The sequence below is a fragment of the Oreochromis niloticus genome, linkage group LG6 (assembly GCF_001858045.2).
Source record: "Oreochromis niloticus isolate F11D_XX linkage group LG6, O_niloticus_UMD_NMBU, whole genome shotgun sequence".
NCBI lineage: Eukaryota > Metazoa > Chordata > Actinopteri > Cichliformes > Cichlidae > Oreochromis > Oreochromis niloticus.
In genome coordinates this window covers 13,516,573-13,535,473 of record NC_031971.2, presented here as the reverse complement: position 1 = coordinate 13,535,473, position 18,901 = coordinate 13,516,573, and the positions used below count along the sequence as shown (strand labels likewise).

The following is an 18,901-nucleotide window of genomic DNA, read 5'->3' as shown; positions in this document are numbered from 1 at the left end:
TCAATCAGGTTGAGGTCTGGACTTTGACAACATTTGTTCTTCTTCAGTCATTCTGTTAGATTTGCTGCTGTGTTTGGGATGATTGTCCTGGTGTTGCATGACCCAATTTCACCCAAGCTGTAGCTGTCAGACAGATGGTCTCACATAGGGCTGTGCGATATGACCAAAATCTCATATCCCGATAAAAGACATTTATCGTCCCGACAACGATATCAAAATTTTTTTACATTTTCTGTAAATTCTGTGAATCTCGGGCAACTCGACTTGCGTGAAGTGTTTTCAGCTGGGCGTCATGTACCTGGAGTCGAGTGTTACATAAGTTGAAACGGCCGTAGTTTTCTTTGTGAGTATTTATTACACGGCATGCTGCGGGGAAAGAACTTGTTCTAAGGGTTATTTTTTATTACCTGACGGCTCTTTTTAGCTTCTCGTCCGTAAACACTGCATACTATTTCACGTGATTCAGTTTATTTTGAAAAATCTCAACAGGATCTTCAGCTTTAATGTGAAAGGTTTATGTGGAAAATAAACAAGCAGACGGTGGAGGCACACGATGGTTTTACCGTCGTTGTCGCTAATGACAACGCATAAAAACAGTCGCTTGTCCGTCCGTAGTGTGGTTATATTAAATATAAGAGGAAGAGAGAACTTTAAGAAGTTCTACAGTGACCATCAAAACGATGAAAAAATATTGCCATAAACAGTTTATTTTGCGACACCATGAAACAAACAATGGCGTAATATGAAACGGTAGACGTTTTCATATCGTCATCCGATATATGTCGTTATATCGAACAGCCCTAGTCGCACGTTTGACTCTAGTCAGTACTTTAGTATTCAGAGTTTATGATCGACTCAATGACTGCAAGCTGCCCAGGTCCTGTAGATGCTAAACAAACTCAAATCATCACCCCTCCTCCACCATGCTTGACAGTTGGTATGAGGTGTTTGTGATGATATGCTGTGCCTGGTTTTTATTAAATAGGCTACTATGCATAATGGTGAACATCTCCACTTTGGTCTCATCTGTCCAAAGGACATTGTTCCAGAAGTCTTGTGGTTTGTTCAGATGCAAACCTAAGCTGTGCAACCTTTCCAAAGAAGCCACACTTTAACATTTAACACACTAACTGAGACCTGTAGAGTCTAAGCTATAGCTTTTATATTTTTTGCAGTTTCTCTGAGCATTGCAAGGATTTGCTGGGACGTCCAATCCTTGGAAGATTGTGGCATTGTGTTAACACACAACTCCAGACCAGCAAACCTCTGCTTTTATAGAGGTGCTTATACTTAGTATGTGCATTTGATTAGCCGATACTGGCTGCTACTTACCCTCTTAATTCCAATGCAAAGGGAAAACTTATTAGAGGACTGCACAGAGTCCTGAAAAAACTTTCTTTTTCGGATGACTGCATGTTCTGTGATAGGCTGGTGACCCATCCTAGGATGGGCTCGAGCCCCGTCCCGTCCCTGAATTAGAAAGGTGGAAGAGAATAGATGGACAGATGTATATGTGCTTGTTGAAGTGTTCACTATCTTCCATCAGTATACTTTTCTTTGTTAGCTTATTTGATAAGCTAACAAATAGCTTTGTTAGCTTATCAACAAAGCTAACAGATAGCTTTGTTAGCTTATCAACAAAGCACACAAGTGCTTTTATTTAATTAAAGCACTTGTGTAGACTTTTCACTGCCACTTACCATTAGTCAGTTTATGACAGCATGATGCGTCATGATCCTACAGCACTAGCATGCTTGTTGTCTGTGTCTGTCATTTAGATGTTTTGAGGATAATTTTATACATTTTGAGGCTGGTAGCATATTGTGACCCTGACTCGAGTCACTTTTAACATATGTGTGCAACTGTCTGAAATCTGTGCTGGCATTTGTTTTAGGCTACGTGTTACGCTGAAAGTCTAAATGCATGATGACAGGCAAGGTCGGAGGTGATGGAAACAGGACTTCAGAACATCTCTGATAATGAGAACCCCTGAGAAACCCCTTCGTTTCACCTCTCCTGAGGTTTGGGAGTCTGCTGTGTTACATTCAAGGTTGCTTTTCAGTCCTGCTTGGTTGTTTTGGCTCTCAGTTAACAATGAAGACTTTCAAAGTGAAAATGAATGAGCCACAGTTACAATTTTCAGGGAGATGTTTCACAATAATATCATAGTCTTGTCATTGTAATCCCTGCCAGATGACTGACAGTCTCTGAGAATGGCACGTTGAGGAGTTACCATGGTAACCCGGGGCTCAGTTGCGATGTTATGACAAAATAAATGATCGTAAAAATATGAACCCTGGTCCAAGGACTGTATCAGAGAAAGATTATGGCAGCGCTCTCAAACAAGCAGTTCATGTGAGGGCAGGAAAAGCCTTTCGTTCAAAATTTAATTTAACAAATCAAGTCACTGATACAGTCAGGCAGCGGGTTAGCGCTGACATAAGTGAGTTTGAAGATGAAAGTCTGTTTTGAGAGCAGTTCTTAAAACAAAAGAGAGGCTTTTATACGTGCAGAGTGATACTCTGTCTTTGTCAGCTGAATTAGATTAAATACAAATCCTGGTTCTGAGTTTGAGAGGGAAGCGCCTCATGTGGATGTTTCTGTGTTGTGAGATTGTGGTCTGTATCGGGGTTCATGTGGCTTTGTGGTAGTCTGATGGTGACACAGTTATCTGCACTCATTGATTCATCAGCTGGGGGGGAAGGGATGCTTCTTATTTTTAATCCAAGAGAGATATGGAGGAACCAGCACTTCCATAAACACACACAGACACATAAACACATGCATGCAGGAAAATGATGTCAGCTGCACTGTAAACAGAAATAACAGAACAACCAATCAGCACGCGCTCTTTAGCAAATTACAGGGAAAATTAGAGTGTGAGAGCAGGATGAAGGGATGAAGTGCAGATAGAGCTGCAGAGAGAAGGAAGAGCTTTTCCCCAGATTACAGCACAGCTACAGATTATGGCCCGTGGATTATGAGGGTTTGACCAAACCCAAAAAAAAAAAAAAGTGGAGGCAGAAAGACAAACAAGTTGTTTTTTCCTGTGTCCTTTCAGGCTGTTTGGTGGTGGCTTTGTGAACGTTTTCTTCCTGCTATCTGGTGCCTGCATCTCTCTAATGCTCACGTGTGTGTCACATTTACACAGTGAAGCACATGCTCTACACCCAAACATGCTATAAATATATGCAGACACACTCATGTACGTATGACAGCGATAGTGTCACTCTAAAGATGCAAAGACTGATCCATAAGTCAGTGTAGGAAAAATGAATCAAGGTTTTTTTTTTTGTTGTTGTTGTTTTTTTATAAGCACCTAATTTTATTTTATTTTTTGGGGGGGGGAGGCTTTTAAACCATTGTTTAAAATGGAGGTCACCTTGTATTCTGATGAATTATGATGGGAAACTACTTGTGCAGAGACTACTCAGAGTTTTTTTATAGACACAATTTATGGATGTCACCTAAACATGTCACATGGAGAGAATTATTAAGTTACAGTTTAAAAACGGCACATCTATAAGGACACACTGAGTGTGTGTGTGTGTGTGTGAGTGGGTGGGTGGGTGATTGTGGCAGTTGAAAACATAGCTGTGCAGAGTGAACAGATTGTGGATTGCAGCTTTCCTGAGAACTGCTCATTCAAACCTCATGAACGACTGAAGTAATGACAGAAAACACACTCTCTCTCTCTCTCTCTCTCTCTCTCTCTCACACACACACACACACACACACACATATATATATACAGTGTTGGTAAGGTTAAATGTATTCCACTACAGATTACAGAAAACATGCCCCTAATGTATTTTGTAACGTATTCCGTTACGTTACTCAATGAGAGTAACGTATTCTCAATACTTTGGATTACTTAGAATAGAATAGAATAGCTTTTTATTGTCACTGTTACAAGAACAGTGAAAGGCAGTGAAAGGCACTTAATATATTATCATGCTTTTTACTACATGAATGTAATATTGCTCTGTGATTTATTACTATTACTGAAGGATACTCGCCATACCAATACCAACTAGATTTATAAATATTAATATAAAATGAGTAACAGTAGGGTGGACATTAGGTAAGGCTGCACTTTTTGCAGCGATCTCATATAGAAAACTATTCCGCGCGTATATACAGTGGCTTGCAAAAGTATTCGGCCCCGTTGAACTTTTCCACATTTTCTCACATTACAGCCACAAACATGAATCAATTTTATTGGAATTCCAGGTGAAAGACCAATACAAAGTGGTGTACACGTGAGAAGTGGAACGGAAATCATACATGATTCCAAACATTTTTTTACAAATAAATAACTGCAAAGTGGGGTGTGCGTAATTATTCAGCCCCCTGAGTCAATACTTTGTAGAACCACCTTTTGCTGCAATTACAGCTGCCAGTCTTTTAGGGTATGTCTCTACCAGCTTTGCACATCTACAGACTGAAATTCTTGCCCATTCTTCTTTGCAAAACAGCTCCACAACTGCCCTGTGACGGCCTCAGAGGTTGTCTAAGAGAATATTGGGAGCAACAACACCAGGATAAAGTTATTGAGAAATTTAAAGCAGGCTTAGGCTACAAAAAGATTTCCCAAGCCTTGAACATCCCACGGAGCACTGTTCAAGCCATCATTCAGAAATGGAAGGAGTATGGCACAACTGTAAACCTACCAAGACAAGGCCGTCCACCTAAACTCACAGGCCGAACAAGGAGAGCACTGATCAGAAATGCAGCCAAGAGGCCCATGGTGACTCTGGACGAGCTGCAGAGATCTACAGCTCAGGTGGGGGAATCTGTCCATAGGACAACTATTAGTCGTGCACTGCACAAAGTTGGCCTTTATGGAAGAGTGGCAAGAAGAAAGCCATTGTTAACAGAAAACCATAAGAAGTCCCGTTTGCGGTTTGCCACAAGCCATGTGGGGGACACAGCAAACATGTGGAAGAAGGTGCTCTGGTCAGATGAGACCAAAATGGAACTTTTTGGCCAAAATGCAAAACGCTATGTGTGGCGGAAAACTAACACTGCACATCACTCTGAACACACCATCCCCACTGTCAAATATGGTGGTGGCAGCATCATGCTCGGGGGGTGCTTCTCTTCAGCAGGGACAGGGAAGCTGGTCAGAGTTGATGGGAAGATGGATGGAGCCAAATACAGGGCAATCTTGGAAGAAAACCTCTTGGAGTCTGCAAAAGACTTGAGACTGGGGCGGAGGTTCACCTTCCAGCAGGACAACGACCCTAAACATAAAGCCAGGGCAACAATGGAATGGTTTAAAACAAAACATATCCATGTGTTAGACTGGCCCAGTCAAAGTCCAGATCTAAATCCAATCGAGAATCTGTGGCAAGATCTGAAGACTGCTGTTCACAAACGCTGTCCATCTAATCTGACTGAGCTGGAGCTGCTTTGCAAAGAAGAATGGGCAAGGATTTCAGTCTGTAGATGTGCAAAGCTGGTAGAGACATACCCTAAAAGACTGGAAGCTGTAATTGCAGCAAAAGGTGGTTCTACAAAGTATTGACTCAGGGGGCTGAATAATTACGCACACCCCACTTTGCAGTTATTTATTTGTAAAAAAATGTTTGGAATCATGTATGATTTTCGTTCCACTTCTCACATGTACACCACTTTGTATTGGTCTTTCACCTGGTATTCCAATAAAATTGATTCATGTTTGTGGCTGTAATGTGACAAAATGTGGAAAAGTTCAAGGGGGCCGAATACTTTTGCAAGCCACTGTAAAACAGGTCCGCGGCTCCGAACTGTAGTAAAGGGACCTCTGGCTAATACGTCGGGTTCGTGTCGGGCTCGTAGCCGAAAACTAGCTTTACTTTGTTGTCTGGGTCAACTTTGCTAGCGAGAGACAGAGAGAGGCGTTGAAAGGCTGCTCCAACGGAACTTATTGTTTCTGAGGAAAACACAAACACACTGTACAGTCGAGTCTTAATAGCTTACTTACAACTGGACTCGTCAGGCACTGTTTTTGGCTGCAGTGGTTATTATTATATTTACATTCTTCCATCTCCCGTTTCTGCTTGGTGAAACCTCGTACTATTCGACTCTCCTTTTTCTCCCTCCCTCGCGCTCACAGACACATAACGGGTACGGCAGTCCATTCTCCCTGCAGCACGGACTACACTGCCCGTGAGGCTACATTCTTTAGGGCTATGCCCATAACACTCTGCCTATTGCCTTCATATTAAATAATTTTTGTGAATAATTTTTTTAAATATTTCTTCGCGTCATTATGCAGCCGCAAGTAGAGGTGACATGGGCCGCGAGATTGAGACGGAATACAGTTACTCATATTTTGTATTTTAAATACGTAAAGGCCGTACATGTATTACGTTACTCCCCAACACTGTGTATATATATATATATATATATATATGTATGTATAAATTTGTACAAGTTAAAAACTTTGGGCCATTATTCCTTTTGTTCAGACCACTTAATAATAAAAATGAGGCTATACAAAAGAGTAAATGAACAAAAAATACTTTGTCTCAGGAAGGTTTTATAAGTTATGGCCACATTGAGGCCTTGCCCCACTTTATTATTAGCCATAGCCGCTAGCTGCTACCGAAATGATGCTTAACAGACGGCTAGTGTGGCTATCAGCTAATTGCTAATAGTTAAACAGCTAACATTAACGTGTGTGCCTGCCAGGCAGGGGCGTAATTTCCAGGGGGGTTATTGGGTGGGGGTTATGACCCCCCCAATAATCAGACCCAACCAATATAACCCCTCCCAATAAAATTATGAATTATCTTGCATAAATAGGCTGTTGATTTTCTTTACTCATTTCAGGTATTACTAGCAAAATAGTTGCATGTTTAATCATCTGGGAATTTACCCAGAGCTGGGCGATATAAGATTTTTTCATATCACGATATGTTTTTTTCATTTCAGGCGATAACGATATATATCACGATATAAGCCAAATAACTATATTTGTAAGATTTAAATGTGCCGTTGCTCACAAGTAAAATGTGAAATAATCTGCAGCTTGTTTTGATTTAAATATTTATTTTCCATAATAAGTTCAACAGGGTAGATGTACTTAAGGAACATGAGACTTCAGTTTCAGATAAATAAAGGCAAATATTGCAAACTACACAAAAGGCAGCCGCTAAAGCGTTTAAGTTTCAAAATAGAACAAACAAAACAGACCACTAAATTGTCAATTCCACTTAGAAACAAAATATTAATTCTAAAAATAAATCTTAGTTTGTTTTACAGAAGAACAGACAAAATTGACTAACTTCTGTCAATATCAAATAAACTGAGAACTAAAAGGAAATTCTCAGGCTACGTCCACACGTACACGGGTATTTTTGAAAACGGAGATTTTCCGTTTTCGTTTTAAAAAATAATCCCGTCCACACGTAAACGCAGAAATGAAGGAAAATGCTGCTAGGAACATGCCAAAGCAACAGGTGGCGATATATTCCTAACCGTGTAGAAATGTTGGCCAATCAGAAGTCTAGAAGCCTCGGTAGGAAATAGTAAACAAAGATGGGGCATAGAAACAGAACCGAGTCGTATGTGTGGAGGGACAGTAACTATGTGTGTATATGTAAGCATTTAAACACTGCAGAGAGTACAATTAACAGTAACAGTATTGTAGAAATTCATTTCACCGAAACAATAACGTGGCGCACAGTGTGACGTCAAAAAAGGCGCACACCTTTGACGCTGCGTTTTCTCCGTTTTCCTCCTCCACACGTAAATGCAAAAACGGAGTTTTCGAAAATATCCACCCTGGCAGGCGTTTTTAGAAATCTCCGTTTTCAGTGACTGAAAACGCCGTTTACGTGTGGACGAAAGGTGCAAACGCATAGAAAAATCTGCGTTTTCAAAAATACCCGGGTACGTGTGGACGTAGCATCAATCTCTCCTTGTTGTATAGCTTAGCTTTTCAAACAGTTTTAACAGTTACTTTAGTCTGACAAAAGCCGAATGACGAATTAGCGCTTTCAGTCAGAGATTGAGCATGCACCGCTTTATTGTATATCCAGACTTGCTTTCGGCACAATTTACAGTGCGCGCTACTCTGTTTTTTGTCAGACTTGAAATAGCCGAAATACCTTCACACTACGGAACTTCTGTGGCCCTTCCGTTCGACAAGCTCTCCGGCATTGGAACCATCATCGGTTTTTTCTTCGGTAACCTTCGCTCACGCTCTCGGTTGATTTTTCTCTAGTCGGCAAACTCCTTTCCTTCATTACCCGGGCTGCACGGCTGCAAAAACAAATACACATGTGCGCCTTGGCGCTTGTGCTGTACGTAACAAGTCACGTGACGTGACGCTGCGGCTGTGATTGGTTCGGGTCTGCGCTACTTAATTTGGATTGGCTGTTCTTTTTTTTTTTTTTTTAAGAGGACAAGAGAGATGAGGCCTATCGCAATAGTTTAATTTTTCTATCGAGAAAAAGTTATTTCGCAATACATATCGTTATCGTTCTATTGCCCAGCTCTAAATTTACCCAGATTTATTTATTTATTTAGACAGAGATCTTGACCCCCCAGTGTTCAGCACAAAGTTACGCCAATGCTGCCAGGCTAACATTTATGATAACTGTTTATTATTAAAGTGCTGTTGAGAGCTTTACTGACCCCGCAAAAGTCCTCACAAAGTGTTGTTCAGTGCCGTGTGCCTATCTGGCTGCAGCGCTGCTGTGTGAAGTCGTGCGTCAACTGGAGCAGTCAAAGATGGCACCTATGGTAAAGATACTGTTAGATAGAGACTATCTAATCTGAGCTTAATTTTTAGTAGTGTTATTACTATTTTAGTATTTGAGCATTTATTTTTTTGCTACCCTAGCAGGTTATGAGCTTTACTAGTTATCAGCTAGGCCCCCACTTATCTCCACTTCAGGTTCTTATGACACACCATCATAAGGTCCCTTTTGTTTTCACCTGCTCTCCTAAATATACTTATATATTTTTGCATATAGATCAAGTTTATGTGAGAGAACACATTACAATCTGAGCTTTTGTTTTTTTTATGAGAGTCTTATAATTTCTTTACCTTCATTACGTGGTCGATTCTCTTTAACACGCTGAAGTTATACAGTAGGAGTGTGTCTGGAAACACTCACAGATGTGAACATGTTGCTTCAACTTTACCGGCTCTCAATTAAATATTGAATGAACAGGACAGAAGAATAGATTTGTCCCTGGATTAAAGTTTAAATTTGAACTTTTAAAAAAATAAAAAATAAATAAAAAAATAAATTTGAACTTTTTTTGAAATGCTTTTCTTACTCTTTGTTTCCCCTTCAGAGCTTCTCGGAGCAGCAAAGCGGGTGAACGTCAACATCCAGGATGCAGATGGGTGAGAGATCACAGATGTTTCACTTCACCTCCTCCTGTTCCAGCTGTTTGCGCTATCATTACACCTCTTTCTTCATCACTCCATTTTCATTCCATCTTTCATATTAACCTATTTCTTTCTTCATGGCCCTGAAAACACTCACAACACTATCAACACAACTGAATCCTGAGATCTTTTCTTGTTTTCTCAGATTTTGAGGTAGTTGTTACTCAGCCATCGAGCCCTTCATTAAAATTCATAGATCTAATACATCTAAATTTGCTCTTTAGTTGTATGAGCCTCACCTGTAAAGATCCTGCATAATAACATGTAAAAAACATCTTCAGATTTTTCCCACTTGTTTTTACCATCCTGACTGTAGCATATGTACCCCATCTCCCTAACAGGTGGGTCAATCTGAAGGAAACTTAAAAGAAAAGACTTTTATTATAGATCCACGTTTAGCAAAGACTGAAAATCTCCACAGGCTTGGTTGAAAATGAATTGAACGTGTACATGAACCATTCATATACATAAATAATGAGATGCTCATCTTTTCCACACTCAGTCATAAATTAAAGACTGCTCTGATTCGTTCGGGCTCCTTCATAAACCCCCGTTTTGTCGTCCGTGCTTAAACACAAGGCTTCCTGGTGCACAATACAATTGACAGTCCATGATTATTTCCTTTTCTATTTTTATACCTTACAAAAGCTTCCAGTGGGTCAGTCTGGATCATGTGGTGGGCGACTTCTGGCCAGGAGATCTGTGCTGTAATTGAAATAATCATATGAATTAAATGAAACTGAAAAGCACTTTCTGTAAACTGATTTTGACTCACATCCAAACTAATGCAGAACCTGTGAGCTGGGGTCACAAATAGATCATTTTAAGAGCTCAGTTATAAAATGTCTCATACCTCGCTGATATTAAACATGAGACAGTTATCATGAGAAAAACAAACAACAAAGCCCGATGCTTGTGGGCTGTAGCTGATCCATGTTGTGAACATCTAATTAACTGTAGCAAACAAATAGGAAGAAAAATCTTTAAATAATCAATAGGCTAGCAAGCCGTTATTACTGTTCACATTATCTCCTGTTTAAATCAGTCTTTGGCTCATAGGAGTGTAGCCAGCTGAAGACCTCAGATCTGAAGACTGTAATTATCACCTTAAAGCAAAGCCAACATTTCCCAGCTCCTAATTTGCTCAGAAATATTCCCTTATCAGCTCTGAATGTTCAACTATGGATTTTGGCTATATTTAGCTTCATGATTGGTTAAGCTTTTTGTGTGCACATGCTTGGTTTACGGCTGCGTTCCGTTTGACTCCATCAGATAACAGAGATCTTTTTATGATGTTGATTGGATTCAGATAATTGGACTCAGCTTCTTGTGTAATGACTGATGAGTCGTTGATTTGACTCCAGGGCCCGGCTCTTATGTTCGCCACAGATCCATTAGACCCACACACAGATGCCCTGCGCGTACGCTCGACTCCGGGTGGAGAGAGATTGCTTATTAATGGAAGTAGGTCATTTCCACCCGCCCTCCCCGCACACGCTCCCATCGTCGCACAGAGCTGTGGGGCGGAGCAGCTGTACGCCGAAGATTACTTCAGCAAAGTTGTGCTCAGGTTTTACACTATGCATTTGAATGTGTGTATTTTTATACATAATCTGTGTCTGTGTGAAGGCTGTCGCCGCTGCATCATGCTGCTCTGAGTGGCAACAAGGAGATGATCTCTCTGCTGTTGGAGGCCCAGGCAGCAGTGGATATCAAAGACCATAAAGGTAAAAAAAAAAAAAATGCACACAGGCTTTCACAGTGTCACTGGGATACGCTGTGCTGCCACAAAATAAGGCACAAAACACACACACGCATACACACGGCTGTGCAGAAAAAGCCCAAAAACAAATACTTTCCGGCTTTCCCTGTGTGACAAATAATACCGGCTTATGTAATAAAAGGTGAGCTTGTTGGAAATGCAGTTTTTGTCTGTGGCGTGCATTTATGAGGAGCGACAGATTTGTTTGCACAGTCAACAATAGAAAACAGAAGAAGGAAAGCTCCACGGCTGCAGGAGTGAGAGCCAAGTGGGAAGCAGAGCAGAGAATATCTCGATCCCACGTTGGCAGATTCAAGAAGAAGAAGGAGGAGAAGAAGAAATCTCAGGGCAGATGGGAGTTATAATCCCTCCAGGATGTAGGCCTACTGTGTCTGCACTTTCAGTCATGCCCAGTGTGGCTCTAAATAGACTTGCCAGGCCTCTTTTGGTGACCCTACTGCTTTAATGGGTGTGATTTTGCAGAGGCGCCAGGAAACAGCACATCTTCACCTTCTACAAATAGGTGTTTGACTGTGTGCTTTATTAACAAGACATAAGAGGTGATTGCAGTCAGGGCAGTGGTCCAAAAAAATACTAATATTGTTTCTGAGATTTAAGATTTGTCCAACCAGTTGGAACCAGCCAACTTTGTCTTGAAGAGAACTGTTTCCTGTGTTAGGAAAACATACTTCTGCAAGATGCCAGCTTAAGTTGCCTGACCTCAACATCCTGAGGGCCTTTGCTTTGGAGCTTTATATCCTCCAGACAAACATTACAAAAAGGAAATGTGGAAAAGGCTATGTGTTCGGCATTTCTGCCAGAATAATCACAGGAACACAAATGAAGGGTATTTCCAAAGACAGAAAGTTGGAACATGTCCATCCCTTCATGCATCCATCCCTTTTCTTAAGTGCTTATCCGATTCAGGGTCACGGAGAGTGCTGGAGCGTATATAGCTATTGGGCAAGAGGTGAGGTACACGGTCTATCTGATATTGTCGTGTTGATGTTGTTCCTGGATCAACATAATAATGTTTGTCTGCGATCAACATTGCATTTGACTAATTACATATCATAGCTTTGCGGCTTGGAAATCCCCCCACCAATGTCTGCTCAGGAAAAAATCCAAATCCAAAAATGTTGGTGGGAGTTAGAGTTGGGGTTATGGGGTTAGGGTTACAGTTTGCTGTGTGGTGTGATGGGTTCTTTATTCTGATGTTTGTTCTGCAAAACTATGACATCACTGCAATATGATTGATCATTTCCAGTGTTGAACCTGGACCAACATTAGTTTTGTTGGTCCATGAACAACACCAACACAACAATATCAGATCGTGTGAAGTACAGATACCAGTCCTGTTGATGAATTAAGGACTTTCCAACTGTCCCGCTCTCCAAGAGTAACTGCCTCCCATGGTTTTGAGACTGCACTGGAAGACACTGCAAACCTTCTGGGACAACTACTGATGTCCCATGTTGGAGGGTCCAGGTATCGCCTCGTGCTACCAGTAGTTACACTGACACTAACCAAATGCAAAACTAGTGAACAAAACAGTCAGAAAAGATGAGGATGTCAGTGACCCCCACCTATTAATCCTTTCCTGTTTTGGGGGGATTGTCACATTGTTGCCCTTCGAGTGCACCTGTTGTTAATTTAATTAACACCAAAGCAGCTGAAACTGATTAGCAACCCCCTCTGCTACTTAACTGACCACATCAATATACCAGATGCTTTATTGATGTGACGCTACAGTATACTCTGACTGAAAAATGTTCCTTTAATTATCTTAAACAGTATGTGATGTTTTCAGTGGGTGACATGTCTGGATTGCAGACCAGCCAGCTAAGCACCCAGGTTCTGTTACTTTGGAGGCATCTTGCTCCAAAACGTGCATATATTGTTCAGCATTGGTGGTTCTCTCAGAAATTAAGACTTTAAAGAACATAACCAGTGCTGGCTTTTAAGCTGGTCACTCTTCTGTTTAGCTCAGAGGACACACCATCCAAGATTTACAAAAAAATGTAATGTAACCACACAGCGACAGAAGCATTTAAGAATCTTTGTTCATTTTTTTTCCTTGAATACTCAGATTTTACCTTAACTGTGTGTTTCTGAGCCCATGCAGTCATTTCCTCTACACAATCAGAATCTGTTATTAATGCATTGCTGCGTGAGGCCCAAAGATCACGGCCATTTAAGATTGGCTTTCAACCTTTTCAACCTTACCCTCTGAGTAAAGACATTCTTTAATATCGTTTAATGGTATTGTGTGCTGTCACCGATTCACTTCTTTTTTGGTGCATGTGATTAACCTAAAAAAAATAAATAAATATGAGCCACATCCCTCCTACTTAATGTTTTTAGATTAGTCTTATCAAAACATTATTAACGGTTAAAATGAGAAAACACTGCCGCCTTCCAAATACAACGCTATTAATAAAATACACGCGATGCTCCACGTCAGTCACAGTTTCTCAACATTTAAGGCAGGATTATACTGATTTCTTTTAGGACTTTTGAAAAAATAACCTCTGAACTGATCCGTGTACGTCGAGCATTTCCTCTGATTTCTCAGTGTTGCTCTTCTCGTGCTCAATCACACTTTCGAGAAGATCTTTGAGGCTGCGTGATAGTAATTTGGCCTGAAATCTCTTCAGATAGCCAAGCTTTAGATTCTGTAACTCCTGCAGCTGCTGTGCCTCTTTATCCTGCCAGCACCTATCCTCTGACTCAGGCGTCTCTCATGCCAGCTGAGGCTGGAGGGGCCTTTTTATTCAGCTCAATGGTGTGGCTCATCTCTAGTGTCAAGACTGGAGGTCTTGGTTTGCTGCCATGAGAAACATGCTCACTGCTTCTCGAGGCCACTGCTGCAAAGTGGCATTTGATGTCTTCTGGTTAAAGGCAGCGATAATGACTCCGCACTGATGTTTTGCACGGCAAAACTTGGCATCACCTTGTATGCTGTGCATGGCTCCGGGAGTCGCTGTGCAGTTCCCTCCAAGGGTTTCTTGGGGCCATAGAAAGAAAGGGGTTGGGCTTCTCTCGCCCTTTGTATTCAACGTGTTTGTCTCAAACATCCCATGAGAATACTGCTTGGACAAACAGTTACTCCGGGGTTAAAAAGGGTCATAAGGATGTCAGCCACAATAAGATTGCATTTCCACAGAGGATATTGAAAGTCTGTGTCTAAAACTGTTGCTACAATAAGACAAATAGGTAGAAATATGTTTTCTGTGGACTATTCAGTTTAAAGCTGTAGCTATTCGGGCTGTTGCCTTGTGACTTTGTCCACCAATAGTTTTTTCAATTGCTTTAGTGAATACACTCTCTGTCGAGTCTCATAGCATGCAGGCCCAACACGTTTTGTTAAAGAGAAACTGGAACCAATGTATTTTCCTTTAAACATAACATTTGTTTTAATTAGTTTCAATTAATTACTGTTTTAGTACATCTGGTTAATTTTCTCTCAATCCAATAATTGTTTAAGCTCTCCTAATATCTCAGACTAAGAGGCCGCATCAGAGGGAATTATCCATGAGAACATTTCCTAACAAGTAAATTTAGTGATTTTTCTGTAAAATCAACACCAGATAGATTTCTGTCTGCTTGGTATCTAATGCCAAACTAACCTGCCTGCAAAAAATTTGTATTTGCTTGCACTCATGTGTCTTTACATTCTCATTTTTTTGTACGTGCCTGTGTGCATGTGGTTGTGGGTTGTGTTGTGTGTCTGTTTTATTGTGCCGTCATGTTGGCTGTGTATGTTTGTGTCCTTGTTTGTGTGTGTTTTGTGTAGGAATGCGTCCCCTGCATTATGCTGCATGGCAGGGGAAGACTGAGCCTATGAAAATGCTGCTGAAGGCAGGCTCGTCAGTCAACGGACAGTCAGACGAAGGACAGATCCCGCTCCACCTGTCAGCTCAGCATGGACACTATGATGGGGTAACTGTGTGTGTGTGTGTGTGTGTGTGTGTGCACTGTAGGTGCTTTACTGTGCACAGAGCCAGTGTTTGTGTTTTGTGAGATCTGTGTAGTTGTTATGTGGGCTTGATGCTGTGTGCCTGATACGTGGTTGTTGCAAGCTCAGCTTTAAATGTGTTTGTAACATTTGTTTGTTTGTGTGTGTCTGTGTGTTACAGTCGGAGATGTTGCTGCAGCACCAGTCCAACCCGTGCATCTCAGACGCAGCTGGGAAAACTCCACTGGACCTCGCTTGCGAATTTGGACGTGTTGGAGTGAGTAAAACAATAACTACAACAGGATTCAAAACAGAAGATTTTTTTTACCCTACCAACAATAGATTTGACCTAAAAATGATAATTGATAAAGATAGACGTAGCATCACTATCACCCATTGGTTTTGGACTCCACATTTTAAAGCTTCACGTTAAATTTTTGCTGCCACCATCTTGTTTTTTCTTTAAGCCAGAAGTTATCTTGGCCACTAACCAGGTGACATTAACTTGCCCATTATTTTGGATGTGTGAAACCAACTGAAAACCAGTGATTGTGAGGGAAAAATGAGTATTGCCCAACTGGGTTTGACTGGGTTGGAGGTTGATAGCAGCTGCTTGGAAAATGATTTCTAAAGCCACAGTTACGCAGGCCTACAGACCATTTAGTGAGCCCCAATAGCTACCACCTATTGGTAAGAAAAAAGCATGTCTTCACCAACTGGTGTACAAAAACCTATTTGTGATTGCTTCGGTCGCTAAAATGTTGTTGCGTTGGTAATTTGAATGGAAGTGACGAGCTTGTCTATAAACACCAGCCAGCTGCTCTCCGAGCTGTAAGGAATCTGTGAAAATTGTCACACAGACCGAAATTCAGACGTTTCCTTTCAACATTGCACCCTTTGAAATGTTGGCTGTATTCCTCAGGCACAACTTTTACTTTGAAGGCAAATCTTCCTCCCACCCATGCACACACATGTTAACATTTGCTTAGCAATACTAAATACTTAAGTAGAGCTAAAGATAATGGAAATGCCATTAGCTTAGCTTTTAGCTTATTAGCATTAGCAATAATTTTTTGTCATTAATCAAAGTATGATGGGGTAAGAAGAAAAGTTAGGAATGATCAAAAATACCTAATTTGTGAAGTCTTGACTGAGAGACTCTGTACTTAAATGTTTATTTTATAGTTTCCTGGTAAAGACAAGCAATGGTGACATCCATTTAATTTTTAAAATTATAGGCAAAATGTTCACTTAAAAGGTTCATTATTCCAGAAACAGATTAATTATACAATAACACAGCCTAAAAATGTCTAAAATCCTAAAAATGAACAAAAACAATGGTCTTACTGAGACTGCCACATGTGGACGCAAAGGTAATTCAAGGCACTAGCAGCCAAAGTGTGCACCTGTGTTGCAGCTAGTCCACAGAGAAACCAGATTTTAGGTTTAAATTCACTTTTACACAGAAGGAATTATAGAGATAATATAAATCATGAAATGACTTTATAAGTTACACTGTGTGTCTTTCTGTTTAGGTGGTCCAGCTCCTGCTCAGCAGTAACATGTGTGCAGCCATGCTGGAACCAAAACCCTCCGACCCCAACGGAGTGTCACCTTTGCATCTGGCTGCCAAGAACGGACACATCGAAGTGATACGGTCCAAATAACTACTCCTTTCTGTCTGCTCTGTGTTTGTTATACCTCCTTCATCAGACACTTAGTCATTCTGTCTCTCCACCGACTGATCTAATTTAACATTAAAGGATAATGCCAGTTCATTTCAGCCTGGCATGTTTCCCATTAACAAGGCTAATGTGTCTCTATGGGTCATGCAGGGTTTCCACTATCCACCTTGATTGTAGAGATTTGTAGAATTGAGGTGTGAACAACATAGTAGAGAAACTGGGGCAAGTCCTCTGCAGCTTCCTAACAGCGATGAATTTTATTAAACAGTTCTTTCAAGTCTTTATTTCTATTTTATTTTATTATTTTTTAACAGGTAAAAAATGACATGCATAGGCCCTGTTCAGGTCACATAAAACTATATAATATACAAGTGAAAGATTACAGATATACAGCAAAACACAAGTTTAAAAAAAGACAAATATGGTGAATTCATGAGCTGGGGTCTTTACTATAAAGTCAACTAAACATACCCAAGGTTTCTTCTTCTATGTGGCTTCACTTCAGGCTAGGCAGTCACCAAAGATAATTATCATCTCGATAATTGAAACCAGGATTTACAAATCTAGCACATTCACATAAAGGATACAGTTTAGGCAGCATATGACACATCACAAACTAAAGCATCTTTTAAAAATGAAGAAAAGTTACAGTATTTGAAAAATAAAAAGTGGTTTTATATATACAGCACAATGAGCCTTTACATGACACAAAAGCCTACCACTAAAGAATGGCCCACTTGAGCTTTCTTGCCAAAGTCCACTTCCTGTTTAACTTACATATATAGTCACATATTTTTCTATGCCTTAATAAATGGCCAACTAGTCGAACATTTACAGGAAAAAGTGATGCCTATGTCCGATAACCATGTAGTAGCAAAGGGTTGTACAAAAGGTGTGGCTGTTTTCCTGTATGAGTGGATACAGCCCTATGGTATGGAGGGTAGGGGTAAAAATGGGTCAGAATGTTTTTTTATGAGGTCAGCAAGTACGAAGCTTAGCTGACGTGTTTAAGGATCTTATAGTATCACTACATCAAGGCTTCTTTTGATGTAGATTCTGCCTGCAAGACGTGAACCTTCATAACTGAAAAAAACCCCAGGTTTAAACCTGAAGTTACCTAGAAAGGCCCCAGTCTTGCTTTGTAGCACAGGCCACTGTAACAGCCATTTCTCAAACCGTAATCTCCTGCCATTTCCCCTCATCCTTATCTGGGGCAAATAGCCCTAGGTGGGTTTCGAAAGACATTATTGGTCCTAGGTAAGAGAGTGTAAAGGTCTGGTGCTATGTGGATTAGGCAACTGGAACAGAGATCCGATCCAATCCCTGGTTGCTAAAACTGGTTCTTGGGTAATAGGACTACTCTTCTTTAGACTGTTAGACTGAGGTGAGATACAGTCAGGCTCACCTTCATGTATGACTCCGATTCTGCAGCCAGTCTCCTGTGCAGGAGTTGGATGTTGTTCCCCTCTGGAGTTGCTCTCAGTGAGATACCCTGTATGTTTGGTGGATGACAGGATATCTGACTGTTGTTTGCATGTATACGTCAAATATTAGGCCCAGTTGCCTTTTAGTCTTTGAGTCTTCATTCTCTTACTGAGAGACTTTAACATTCACTGGGACATAAGCATATTAATAAGTGGGCTTTGCACCAAAACACCCTAGCCTGTCAACGGCCAATATGGCTTGGACATCTGATAAAGTCCCAGAACACCCAGGAAAGGACTTTACCAAACCCTAGAGCTTGGTGAAAGATCGTCAAATCCCACCTGTGGCAGAATTTGGACACCATTCAGAAGGAGGCAGAGGACACCGACTCTGACTTAATCATGTTCTCCACCTACACGGAGCTGCAGACGTAAGGTGGCTGCTGCCTGTCGTTGGGGCCATGTAGGAGATTTTCATTCAGACTCATGTCATCTGCAGTATTGGGGACACTGTAGCACTCTGTTCTGATAGAGAGCTGGCTGGTTGGAGCGAGGTCTGGACATCTCTGTCTAGATTGCTGCTCATGTGACCTGGACATATATAAACAGCAGAAAATAGACAGATGGATCAATAGATGGTTCTGGTGAACTGCATAGTGGCAAGTTGCTGGCTGACCT

The 18,901-nt window shown here is 40.9% G+C and overlaps 1 protein-coding gene across 4 annotated transcripts in view; it reads left to right on the top strand.

The window, feature by feature from the left end:
* si:dkeyp-9d4.3 (caskin-1) overlaps nucleotides 1-18,901 on the top strand; it is a 46,021-nt gene that overhangs the window by 7,610 nt on the left and 19,510 nt on the right. For all 4 annotated transcript variants that reach the window (XM_025907898.1, XM_025907899.1, XM_025907897.1 and 1 more), the window contains exons 2-6: nucleotides 9,298-9,349; nucleotides 11,024-11,121; nucleotides 14,953-15,098; nucleotides 15,296-15,391; nucleotides 16,650-16,771. In XM_025907898.1, coding sequence (XP_025763683.1) covers nucleotides 9,298-9,349; nucleotides 11,024-11,121; nucleotides 14,953-15,098; nucleotides 15,296-15,391; nucleotides 16,650-16,771 — 514 coding nt within the window. The remainder of the gene's footprint in view (nucleotides 1-9,297; nucleotides 9,350-11,023; nucleotides 11,122-14,952; nucleotides 15,099-15,295; nucleotides 15,392-16,649; nucleotides 16,772-18,901) is intronic.